General features: G+C 42.3%; 1 protein-coding gene across 3 annotated transcripts in view; it reads right to left on the reverse strand.

Annotated features, from left to right (window-relative positions):
* Window positions 1-13,533, reverse strand: part of BRCA2 (BRCA2 DNA repair associated) — a 584,634-nt gene that overhangs the window by 390,944 nt on the left and 180,157 nt on the right. For 2 of the 3 annotated variants that reach the window (XM_069205562.1, XM_069205563.1), the window contains one exon: window positions 6,540-7,718. The exons of the other annotated variant lie outside the window; for it this stretch is intronic. In XM_069205562.1, the coding sequence (XP_069061663.1) occupies window positions 6,540-7,718 (1,179 nt within the window). The remainder of the gene's footprint in view (window positions 1-6,539; window positions 7,719-13,533) is intronic. 3 annotated transcript variants of the gene reach the window in all.

Here is a 13,533-nt window from a genome sequence, read left to right on the forward strand (position 1 = left end):
GTTCTTAGTGCTAGAGCTGTGCAGGCTGCCAGTGGAGTCCTCCAGTTTCAACAATAAGGTCCTGCACATTCCCGATCTATTCTGTAGTGTGATGACCACTAAAAGCCCTAAATAAGTGAGATACAAAACGTTATCCCAAATTAATTGCGCTGCAGCAGAAGATCTTTTCAAGTCAGGGCATACCCACCCATAAATGCGGAACACCGCTGGATTCCTGTAGTTTTTTGTTTCCTGGCTTGTCCTAAGGAATTATATGCAAATGGGCAGATTTAAATATAACAAAGATCGGAGACTTCGTTGTGGATCCCAGTTTTAAGCCCTCACAGTTTTTTTCAAGCAAAGTGCTCCATAGCCAGCACCACTTCTTCACGTATGGCCAAATAAGAGCAATTCTCTGTAATACAGGCTCTGAATCGAGACTCTGAACTGAACAGAAGCTATGAGAAATAAATGGAAGCAGCACACAGGGACTGAGTTTAGGTACTAGCATTGGGAGAGATATTTCATCCCGAGTTAAACCAGCTTCAGGGATGCAAACTTCCACCATATGTTTTTTTTAACAGGTGGATGCTCCATCAAACATAACATGTTTTGAATAAAATGTTCCCTTCAGTGCCTGGGAAGTGCCCAAAGGGTAATTCTAAGGGAGAATGGCTACATGTGTTTTGGTCCTGCAATTCCCTAAAGTCTTTTTGGGAAAGGATATTTTAGTGTGGTTAGCAGGACTACTCTAGAGAATATTCACCCTCAATGTAGCTATCCTGGGCCTGGTGGACTTGCACTCTCGAAAAGTCCACCAAGTCAGGAACTTTGGGCCATATGTATCATTACTCTAAATTGTGATTACCTAATTGCGATTCTCTGTGAATCTCAATTAGGTAATCGCTATTTGAATGTATGAAAGTCCATGAGTTTCATTTAGCTTTTTCGAATGGGTCACAAGTCGACCTACCTCATTGATCATAATGAAACACATCGAGATTATGCAAAAAATCACAGGGATGGTGGCCTGCTGGGCTCAACAGACCACCATGCCTGTGACTGATTTTAAATAAAGCAATTATTATTATTTTTTTATAAATGCAGCCCATTTTCCTTAAAGGAAAATGGGATGCGTTTAAAAAAGAAACATTTACCGTATTTTCATTTATTAAGAGTAGGCAGTGGTCCATGTTACCGAATCACAAATTGAAATTCATACATAGCAAAATGCACTTTTGCGGTCGTAAATGGCCCGATTGGACCCTTTGCAACTACAAAAATACATGATACATATTGCCCTTTGTCTTTACTGCAATGTTGATCACCTGGTCACTAATTACTACCCATTGAAGGTCCCCGTTTGGTCCCAGTTTTGTAGAAAGGGTAACGAAAATGAGGAAATCCGCAAATGGGAAGCCTGGTTCCATGTCATGGTGACTATATGCATTAAAAATTATAGAAATTTGTGAAACTGGGCTACTAAGTTGTAGGAGGGTATGCACAGACACTTTTTTTTTTTTTTAAGCAGGCATCAGGGAAGAGCTTGCCGGGATAAAGGCCTCCCTTGGTAGATGGTAAGATAGTGCTGCACAGTCACTTTAGGGGGGGGAGGCTAGCAGGAGGGAGGAAGGAGCATGCCTTATCCACCTAGTTTTTAAGATCTAGCATGGATTTGGTATGTGTGAGGACTTGGGGTGGATGAAGCAGAAGGTATTTTAGGCTGTATTTTATTATTTACGGATCATTTGTTTGGCAGGTAATTTAATTGATATGTGTCTTCACTGATATTGAAAGAAAGTTTAGTATATACTGTTCTTCTGTAATCAGCTTTTTTAATAATAAAAACATTTGGTCAATATTGAACAGTTCAGAAGAAAACACAAATTGAATCGTCCCTCGCCTTTTGATTCTGACAGAGGAGCTAATGACCTTTATGGGTTACTATGTACCCCAAGTGTAACCTAAGTTGAGAGCCCATGTACTCTCTTGGAAAAACAAAGCCAACGATCTGGAGAAAGGAACACTTCAGGCTATTTACTTTACATAGTCCTAAACTGAGAGCCCATGTACTCTCTGGGACAACAAAGCCAGCAATTTGGAGAAAGGAAGACTTCAGGCTATTTACTTTACATAGTCCAAAGAGGTTGTGTTACTGTGCAAGCCAACTCACATCTTCCCTGTGCCTGGTAATTTGGAGAAAGAACTACCACTCCACTTTCCTATCTAAGTAAGAAGCAAGCGAGAAGCCATCCTCATTTGGTCCTTTGTTTCACAAGCTCCGAATCTTGGAGATGTGTTTAAAGCTACATTAAGAAATCAGATTTAGATCTTTTTTTAAATCCATGTAAACATTTTGAACATCCTCACGTTCTCACACTGAAGAAAAATTATTCTTAAAGGATGCACATATCCAGCTCTGTTGAGAGAATTATCTGTTGAATTCTTTGCAAACAAATATGGTATTTATATGGAAGCTGCACAAGCAGACACTTGCACACACAGAGACTGACCTATCGGCTAACTCACAGGCTAAGGGCATATCACCATGAAAATGGATTATTAGATTAGTGCAATCCCAGAAACGGAGAACAATTTCAACTACGTATTAAGACCAACTAACTGACATTGTTTTGTTAGTCTTTTTGAACTAGTTACTTGCCTTCAGTAACGCTTTATCTGGCAGTGACATATTCTAGTGGCAGATTCCTTACCTTAGAATTTCCCTAGGCGTCAGTCTGGATCCAGAGATTTTTTTGTAAGCAGTACCCCTATGCATTGTTAGGTGGAGGTGGCGGCTCCGCATCCATTGTTGGCGTTGTGCGCGCCGGATATGATGTCAAGGGACCTATATAGGAGCCACCCCGGCGCATTGATGTCAGTTTCTTTTCACGACTATCCAGCCAGAAGTATGAGCCATGAAGAACACTGACCACTGGTGCGTCAGAACTAGGGCCCTAAAAGGGAAGTCCCTGTCCCAAGAAATCAGTTTGCAGGGCAGGGAGGATGGGTGGGTCGGTAAGGAATCTGCAACTAGAGTATGTCTCTACCAGATAAGGCGTTACCAAAGATAACGAACTTGTTCATCTGATAGAGACTTCTAGTTACAGATTGCCTCCTTCAGAATGGATACCCAAGCAACACCATCCCCAGAGGAGGGTCTGTGAATCAAGATCATACTAGGAAGTCCTGCAAGACCGAATGGGCAATGTCCCCATCCCTTCGGACCTGAGTGTTTGGTAAGCGTGTAGGGATGCTCACATTGCTGCCTGACAGATGTCCAGGACTGGAACTCTGCGTGCTAACGCAGTGGTTGCAGCTTTCACTCTGGTAGAATGAGCATGCAAACCCTCCAGGAGTTGTTTTTTAGCAAATGCGTAACACATTTCAATGCAGAGGACAATCCATCTATAGGTGGTTCGCTTCAGCACTGCCAGACCTTTTTTCGCACCCACACTGGGCCAGAGCCATGAATCTTTGCAGAACAGACTATGTTATATCAGAGAAGGCAGATGTAAAAGGTGAGATCATCTTGAAAGCCAACATGATGGAGGTGTAATAGCAGGATGCCACATACAATTGTGAGAATGACTGATGACATACTAAGTGAGACCAAGGCAACAGAGTAGCCCTGGTTGGTCAGCAAGTACGGATCATCAAGATTCAGTGCAAGAGCTGATTAGGTAATGTCATAAACTCAACAGTAAGGGATCAGCAGTATAGTCTTCCAAAAAAGGGGAAGCTGAGAAACTATTTATTGCTCACAGTTTTTGACCCAGAAGTGGGAGTAAAGAAATTGAATGGAAATTACTGGGAACAGATGGGTCAGTTGAGGCTTTTTTTTTTTTTTTTACAAGTGAGGGTGTACCACAAATCATTCAAGACTGGCCCAAGTGCTAGGGAGCCCAGATGAAGACTAAGCCTGGAAAGAATCTAAAGGCAATCTAGGTTTGACAGCCAAGAGATGCAGAACAATCTTCTCAAACGTAAGAGGAGAAAACTGATAAGACAGAGTGGACAGATTCATACCAGAAGAAGGGACCATCCGAGCTGATGAGTCTGATGAAAGTGAAATTCAAATTTTGCTTGAGTGGGTTTTTGTTTATAATCTTGAAGACTTCTTCAGTTGCGTTAAAAGAACTGGCAGTCTTCTCGGCATTGAAAGAAGCATGTGCCACTCGAATTACGTTTTTATGGTTGCATAATACCTTTTGATAGTGGACAAAGTTGGAAGAGCTTAAGAGGAATGGCAAGATTTTTCTGCCCTTTGCATGGAAAATGCTCAGCTTTTAGACCCTGCTTGTGCCAGGGTTCAGATACGTGGTCACTGATTTTTTAGATCAGTGACAACTGATGGTAGCATCAAGGCAAGAGTAAATCCACAAATTGACCCTTGAGATTGCACTGGTGATTTTAGCAAACATCAGGGAAGGGAAGTATGGCAAACTCTATTAACACTGTGGGAGCTAATTTATGTCAGACATATCACAGGGCTGACTGAGAATTAGTGCTATTGGTTGAGCAAACAAAACCCAGGAGAGAACAGTGAAATTGCACAGTAAAATATTCAGTCCATGGAAACGGTGAAGAACAGATCATCTGCTCGCGGTAAGCTAATATCACATTTAAAGTGTGTCATAGCTGAAGATGGGAATCACATACACCATGGGTTTATCCGAGTAGTGTGCAAGATTCAAGGAGCAGAGCAGTGTCAGTAGGGTGGGGTTGATCTGCCCATAGATTAAAATCTCCTGAAAAGATGTGGCAGGAGGAGTTCAATAACATAGGTGAAGTGACATTTTGAGGTTGAGGAGTTTGGCATGTTTGAAAAGATCAAGATTTACCCAAGAGACCAAAAGAAATGAACTGAAAATAACTGCCAGGCTACCACCTCCCATCAGTACGAATAGCCAGGATCACTTTGTAACTAGGCAGCATTGCAAGGGTGAGGTCAGGGGAGCGCTATCAGTCCAAAACTCCATCAGAGAATGTCAAGCACAAAATCGTTGATAAAAGAGATAACCCATCAGTGTTTGTGCAGTGAGTGTATGTAAGCCAGGAGACAAGCAACCTGGTAAGGAAGGGGCTGCACCTGGGAGGGTGGGGGGAGGAGGGCCAAAGAAAAGAACACTGTGGGAGGATTAAAGTAAGAAGCAAAGGGTAGCTGAATAACCTGGGGTACAGCAGATGGAAGGGAAACAGCGTTTAATGCTGGTACTGTGGCCTGAGAGTGGGACAAGCAGGAAGTGGTTGAAGGGAGAGAACCTTGGCTCCTGCTCTTTCTCGTCATACTTGATGATTTCAAGGATTTTTATGGGTTGGGATTGAGCACTGCTTTTCAGAGGAGCTTCGCCTTCAACCTGTGTGCATACAAATACATTTTTTTTCCCCACGGCCAAGCCCTCTATCCCGCATACTGAATCGTCACTATCACCGACAGTACTACTATGAGTACTACTATGACCAGCTTTACCACAACCACCAACACTATTATTATCATTACTACTCCCAACACATAACATCATTAACAACACCCATCATCACCACAACTAGTATCTCCATAACTGATAACATCATTACCCAAGTTATCACCACTGTCAATAACATTCCCACCACCAATATCACTACTATAACCATTATCATTACCATCACCGTTATTACCACCAATTACCAATGTCACCACAACTATTGGCAACACTACCACTGTTACCACCACTACCACTGACTTCCTTCTCACAACCACTATCACCACCCTCATCATGACTACTACATCGCTCTCACCATCACAAATACAACACCTACTACTACCACCATCACCGTTACAAACACCACAGTATTCATCAGTGGTTGTGTAACAACATTGTGTGTTTGAATGTTGTAGAGTGCATGTTTTGAAGTGAAACGGTGATGTTTGCCTGTCTGTCAAAGATACAGTGTGTGCAATAAATTATATAAGCAAGCAGTGGGAAATCCCACAGGTGCGAGTTTAATGTGCTAATGCATGCAGTGTTCATCAGAGAAAATTACAGGAGAGGGGAGAAGCAGGAGTGGACAGAGAGGGTTTAGGTGTAAAGTTGCCCCTTCTGCAGTTCAATGCAAGCACTTGAGTGTAGGCAGAAGGATACAACCAACCTGGCAATAACAATATATGAGGATGAAAACCCTACTGGGAAGACACTGGCTGGAAGAGGCTGGTCAAACGGAGCCAATAGTTGAAAGGGATGCTCCCAAAGTTCACTCTGTGCATATTGTTAGCAATAAATATGTTTGACAACGCCCAGACTTAAAAAAGGCAGATCTATTGGCTTTGTCAATATTTGTTTAAGGTACATACCCTTGGACCTTAAGCACTTGATCCAAAAGAAATGATAAAAGCAACTATCATGCTGGACCGAAGTTGGGTACCATATGGGTGACTACTGCCAAGTCTCATTTACATATGCTTCCAAAACCTTTGCTGTACACCTATGTGAAGGCTGAGATATGAAGCTTCAAAAACAATTAATATAAAAGTCCCACAATGAAAACGAAAGGTGTAAAAAACATTAATGAAGACATACCTTCATCATTGCCGTTTGAGAAGAAAGTTTGTTGCTCAGAAGTCGACAGTGAACAAATGGATGACTCTGGTCTGAGGTTTGCATTCATTTTCTTTTTATTCTGAACAGGAAAGTCGTGTAGGGAATATATAAACTTTTTGGGCTGTTTTTTCAAACGGGACAAAATGCCTTTGCTCTTTACTTGTGGCTCAGTCTCTCTCGTTGGACTATCAATAAACGGGAAATTTGTGCTGTCTGTGCATTGGTCACATTTTGAAGTGATACAATCACCTGCCAAATCCCCATGAAAGCTGCTTTCCAAATCGCCTATGTCATTTCCGAAGGATTTATTGTGCAGACTAAGGCTAGTGCTTCCTATTGATTTAACAATGGACTTCGGTCTAGGTGTCTGAAATTTAGGAAATGTTGGACTCGGGGATCTCTCATATAAATCATCAGCAGGAGAGATATTATGAATTGATTCTTTACAAATAGGCACAAGGGGTTGCAGTTCAGGGATATTAGTATTGTTTTCAACTGTTTCGGTTAAATTGAAATTCAATTCTCTTTTCACTTGAGGCAAACAATCTACTTCACATGAGCCTTCTAAATTACCATTGCCCGTACATTCTTTGGTTTCTACAAACTGTTCTTCTATACATCTCATGCTAAGCAAATTGACTGACGAAGGAGGAATGCAGGAGGACATATGCTCCAGCTGTGTCACATTTAAACCAGACAGGTTCAGCTTCGACCACTGGGATGCTGAAGACCACGGGATATCCTCTTGTGTGCGTTGGTCACTAATAGTTTCATCAAGCTTTTCGACTGTTGGTTTGTTTTCCACGGAAACACTGCAGCTGGACGAATCAAAGCAGGTTTCCATCCTCCTTAAGCAAATATCACTATTAATGCATTCAGCTAATTCGTTTGTTTGATCCATAATGGATACAGATGTCTGTGTGTGTTTTCTCCTTACACCGTTAACTGTTTTCACTTTTCTGAGCTCAAGAGGTTTTCTACTGGTAAAAAACACTGAAATAACATCTTCCATGCCATCCAACACATTTTCCACAGACTTGCGTACTTCTACTTCTTCCAGAGCATTTGGTATGGTCTGTTTCCACGTTTTAACAGGCATTTTATTTTCATAGCCCTGTGGGTCTTCTAATGAGGTCGCCATTTCGTGTTTGATATCCACTAAACGACAGAAAGTAACAGAACGGAAAGAAGAATTTAGAATATACAACTATTAAAATTTTAATTTGCAATTTTTACTTGTCAAACACATCAACAATCAATGTATTTATTCGGGAGTTCAAGGACCGCTCGAAAATGTAAATAAGTCTAAATCTGAGGTGAAGCAGGCTTGAAAAGGCATCTCAGTTTTCTTGCATTTGTTCTCTGTTTTACATCATCTACAAAGAAGAGTTGACATTTAAAGGCAACGCAAAAAGTGTAATGGCTAATGGCATTCTGCCTTTCAATTTGTCCCCAAGACCATAACTTCAGGACAAGATCTGGCTGCTGTGAGAGTGGTCGGCATCCTAGTGAAGGGACGATATAAACAGTTTAAGATTTCTCCTGAACTCGTGTATTTTGAAGGCCTCTTTTACTCATGTTATACAACTATTGCAGTGACTCTAAAAAGTTTTCAAAAAGGGTAATGGTCAGTAATGCAAATTATCCAGTATGGCTCTCTAGATTCTGTTCACAAGCTTTAGAAACTTGCATCATCAAGCACAAGAACCTGGACAACTTTCTAAAATAATACTTTTAACTTTCAAAAAAATATATATTTTTGTATTAAACAAAGCAACAACGAGTACATAAACCAAAGTACTTACAAGGGAGTATTCCCTGTGCTTGTACGCACAAATAATAGAGCAATTCCATACATCAGTTATACTCATTTTGTATTGCTACAACTAAAACATTAAGTAATGCTCTAAACAAAATCTGTAAAAAGAAGACAGAAATTAGCAACAGTGCACTGTGTGGATCGGTACAGACTTACAGAGGAATTCAGAATTCTACTAATACCGGATGGCAAACTAATCCCAACATAAGAAATGGGACTCAAACATGAAGCAAAACAGTAAAGCCATTCCAATGGAGGCTTCAGCCAAGTGAAATCAGTACTCGAGCCTTTGGGGCAGAGGTGCAAACAAGAGGAAGGACAGACTATATACAACAGGTGTCAGATTTGCATCGGGCCTCAAAAATGAAGGATATTGTTTCTATTCTTTTTGGATAAAAAATATACGTAATGGATTCCAGCATTTTCCAAATCTTTGAAGTTTATCAGGGCAGCCTACAAAATGTCTCGCAAAGTCAGTGAGGAGAATCCATTATTTTAAATGGTTGATATTTGTGTATTCTTCCCAATAGTTTTGTTATAGTAACAATATAAAATACTGTCATATTATCTAACACAATAGTAGTTCATCAGAGCTGAATTGCTACCTTTAAAATAAGTTAATTTTTACCGATATGTCTCAAGGAAATGTCAGTATTAGTATATTCGAAGAACTTATATATATGTATACTGAGAGAGAGAGATAAATACATATATGTGTGTGTGTCCAATTATGTTTTATGAATACAACTCATTCTGAAACGAATGAAAGAAATTTTTCAAAATTATGTGTATTATGTTAATTAGGCCAAATGCATATCAAACAAATCAACAGGAATAGAATTTAAAATCGTAGATTATATATAATGGAAGTTGCTGCTAAAATTTCTTGTGGCTTTAGAACAATTCCTTTTTGGGTCGAAGCCTACCAGACAGCACATCTGTGAAAATCTTGCTGGGTACTGGGAAAGAAATGTTTTTTTTCTAGCACACAACAGCATTTAAATGTCTTTAAATGAACCGTGCAAATATTTCCAATATATCAGAATTATTAAAGCACAAAAGAAGCTCTTTTTTAGCAATTCGGAAGTGTAGTGGAAACAAATATTTTAATACGATGAAGACAAATCAGTACACTAGCTGATGCCAGTTCCACACATTATCATTTGTATGCTGGATAGTTGAATCAGTACAACTCTATGTGCAAATGTATGGTCATCTTAATTAAAAATGTCTTGTCTGTAAAGGCACTGCGCTACCACACCATGCATGCCCCACACTACACCATTCCACTCTACACCACAAACTTCTACTCCACTCTGTTGCCCTACACTCCAAGCACTCCATTTTATGCCACTTCACTTTGGGCACTCTACTCCACTATCTCACTTTACTCCACTCTATGCCACTCTACTCTGATACTCTACTTTACTCCAATATATGACACTCCACTCTACAAAATTAGGTCTCTATATGCCACGTGACTCTAGGCCACTCTACTCCACAACTTTGCTCTACACTACTCTATGTCATTCTACTCTAAGCTACTGTATGTCACCTTATTCCACTCTACACAACTCCACTCCAGTCCAGTCCAGTCCATGACTCCACTCTACTCTGCTCTTCGCCACAGTAGTCTACGAAACACCACTATATGCCACTCTCATCTACACCACTAACTGTTACCTATGCTCAATAGCAGCCACATTGGTGTACAACATGGCTAACACACTTTGGCTAAGCCAGCTGGTGTTGCCTAGGTGAAACCTATTGGCTTTGGCAATGTTTGCGTATGTTTAAACTGGTTTATTAGCAGTATCAAAAAGCAAGGAAATGACCTAGCATTGTGGTTTGTGGGACCGAGAATCCCAAACCTAAAATGCTACTGATAAAGCATTCAAACAGGTCCACTACATTACAACTGAATTAAAATAACCTCTTTGCAAATCTGAACATGCATTTGCTGAGAACGCCAAGAACAAATCAAACAATGTGTCTTAATGAATGTCAAGGAAAAAGGGAACAGACCAGAAAAAAGACTGCAAGAAGCAAACACAACCCGCCACCCCAACTCCAGGGATAGAACCCCAGACTCACATCTACCAAGGGGTATATAGCCACTGAATGTCTGTAGTGAAATGTGTTTGACCACTGACTTTGTGTTGCACCACTTTGCACCTGGCTTAGCAGTCCAGTGATCACCAGTTACAGACTCCATTTTGTATTTAGTTTAGCCTTAGCTTAATTCTGCCTATTGACTTTATCGTAGCATTAGACACTGCCATGTTAAAGGATGCCTGTAATTTTCCACATTGTAAACTGTGCATTCTGTCTTGTTCTCGTATTAATTCCCACCAAGGGTACTCAGACGGCAGAGAACGGCCTTGCTTTGACTTGACATCTTGGGATTGTGGCCAAATCCCAACGTGTTATTTTCAAAGCATACCTAAACTAGCTAGCATGTCTGAATACTTCTGTCACGGTTTTCAATGGGCTTACAGTCGAAGTTGAGAAGAGTGGGGGAACGACCCCGGTTCCGGCAGGTTCTGCTCTGGCCGAGGTAGGGGCGACCCCTTCCGGTAGCCACGGTGCTGTTTGACAATAGCAAGCCACTACAGTCCGTGCCCTCCAGAAGGAGTCCCAGAGGAAAAACCCCAGTAGGGTAAAAAACCTCCAACGGGAACTCCCTGAAACAAAAGGAGGACACCAAGGCGTTAGAGATGAAGATCCGGAGTGCAGGAAGACTGGAAGCGAAGACAGGTCAGGAAAATACTGGATTCGCAGGAAGGAACCAGTCAGAGCGTGACTACCACCAAGGAGTGTTGCAACGCAATGAACAAGCAGCTGGATTCCCCTTATATACCTCTAGGCAGGAAGTAGGAAACAGGAAGTAGAAACACCACCATCTTGGATTGGGGAAAAGAGTAGAATAGTGAATCAGGTACATGCGTCCAAACAAGAAAAACAATGCATGCTGGGAAGAGAGGAAGTGAGCAGCATGCTGGGAAAGGAAAAGGCAGGCATAAAAACACCACCATGTGCAAGGGTTCGGCTTTTGCCTGGAGACATTGGTAAGTGCCCAAAGTACATGCTGTAAGAAATGTAAAGCGCATTAATGCGCTGTGCGTGACAGGATCAAGACCTAACTGAAGGTCTTTCTCCCGCCGCGTTTGTCTTTCCCATAGAGACGAAAGAAGGGGGCGCGGCGAGTGCCGCGACCCCTGAACAAACTCGTGGCTTTCCCCGCGGTCTGTACGCAAGCCGCGGCTTCCCCCGAGGCTTGCACACAGACTGCGGCATGAAGGGAATGCCGCGCTGCGGCGACTCGGAGCCGCAGCGTGACAGTATGCCCCCCCCCCGAGGCCCCAGGTTTGTGAGGGAAGAGTCGAAAAAAGCGACGGACCAAAAGAGGGGCATGAACTGAAGGGGCATCCTCCCAGGAACACTCACTCATAGGGTAACCTTTCCAATGGATAAGATACTGGAGGCGCCCATGGAAAAGCCGAGAGTCACAGATTTCCTGGACCTAGTACTCGGGCACATTATCAACCAACAGAGGAGGGGGACAGGAAAATTGTCTGCGAAAAGGATCAGGAAGGTAAGGTTTAAGTTGAGAGACATCGAATACAGGGTGAATCTTCCACGTCCGAGGCAGGCGAAGACGCACAGACACTGGGTTAATCTTTTTGAGAATTAGGAAGGGACCATAAAAGCGAGGCTTAAATTTGTTCTGAGTGAGTCGGAGAGGTAGGAATCTAGAGGAGAGCCAGACTTTATCCTGGACCTGATATGGAGGAGCCGCACAGCGTCTCCTATCCGCTATCCTTTTCATGCGGGACTTAGTGGCCACAAGGTTGGACTGGATAACACGTTGGATGCCTCGTAGCTGTCGGACATAGGAGGAGATGGCAGGAAGATTGGAATTCTCTCTCAGGGGAGATGGAAAGGCCTTGGGATGGAAACCGTAGGAGCCATAGAAGGGAGAGACCTTCGAGGCGCTGTGTATGGAGTTGTTATAGGAGAATTCTGCAAGCGGTAAATAGGTAGTCCAATTACTCTGCGTAGCATTGCAGAAGCTACGTAAGTATTGTTCGAGACCTTGATTGAGTCGTTCCGTCTGCCCATTGGTTTGAGGGTGGAACCCAGATGATAAGGCCACTTTGATTCCCAATGTCTTACAGAATTGATTCCAGAATCGGGAGATGTATTGAGGACCCCTATCCGATATAATGACCTGAGGTAATCCATGAAGCCGAAAGATCTCTTGTGTAAAGATTTGACCCAATTCTTTTGCCGTTGGTAACTTTCTTAAGGCCGTGAAGTGAGCCATTTTGGTGAAGGAGTCTATGGTTACCATTATTACGTGATTTCCCATTGAAGAGGGTAAGGCGCACATGAAATCTGTGGAGATAGTGTGCCATGGGCCTGGGGGAACTGGTAGTGGGCGGAGTAAGCCTACTGGTTTGGTACGGGGTGTCTTGGCTTGAGCACATATAGGACAAGATGATACATATTCCTCAATATCGGTCTTGAGTGTTGGCCACCAGAAGGAGCGAAGCAGAAGTTCTTGAGTAGCTCTCATTCCTCGATGACCCGCGATGGGGGAATCATGGCACATACGTAAGGCTTCAGTCTGTACTATTTTAGTGGGTAAGAATAGGGCCTTATCATGATAATAATAGCCTTGATCTATATGCAGTTGCGGACGCAACTTATTCAGCTCTGTCTCTTCTAGACTGGCATATTCGGACTTGACTTGGTCTAAAAAAGTCTGTACCACCCCAATGATTTTATTATTGTCAAATAGGTTCTGTACAGTAGAATCGTTACACTCAGGGTAACGTCGGGACAAGGCATCCGCGAGGATGTTCTGAGAACCAGGGATGTAAGTGATATAGAAGTCATATTGGCTGAAAAAGAAAGCCCATCGAGCCTGTCGGCTATTTTGACACTGAAAGTTTCTTAAGCACTGTAGATTTCTGTGGTCTGTCCGGGCTTCAAAAGGTTCTTTTGAGCCCATCAAAAAGTGTCTCCATTCTGTGCAAGCGGTTTTTAAGGCGAGTAATTCACGTTCTAACACGGAATAGTTCCGCTCCGAATCGGATAAAATGTGTGACAGGTAGAATACAGGGTGTTCTAAATCATCATCGTCTTGTC

Source organism: Pleurodeles waltl, chromosome 8, assembly GCF_031143425.1.
Source record: "Pleurodeles waltl isolate 20211129_DDA chromosome 8, aPleWal1.hap1.20221129, whole genome shotgun sequence".
Taxonomy (NCBI): domain Eukaryota; kingdom Metazoa; phylum Chordata; class Amphibia; order Caudata; family Salamandridae; genus Pleurodeles; species Pleurodeles waltl.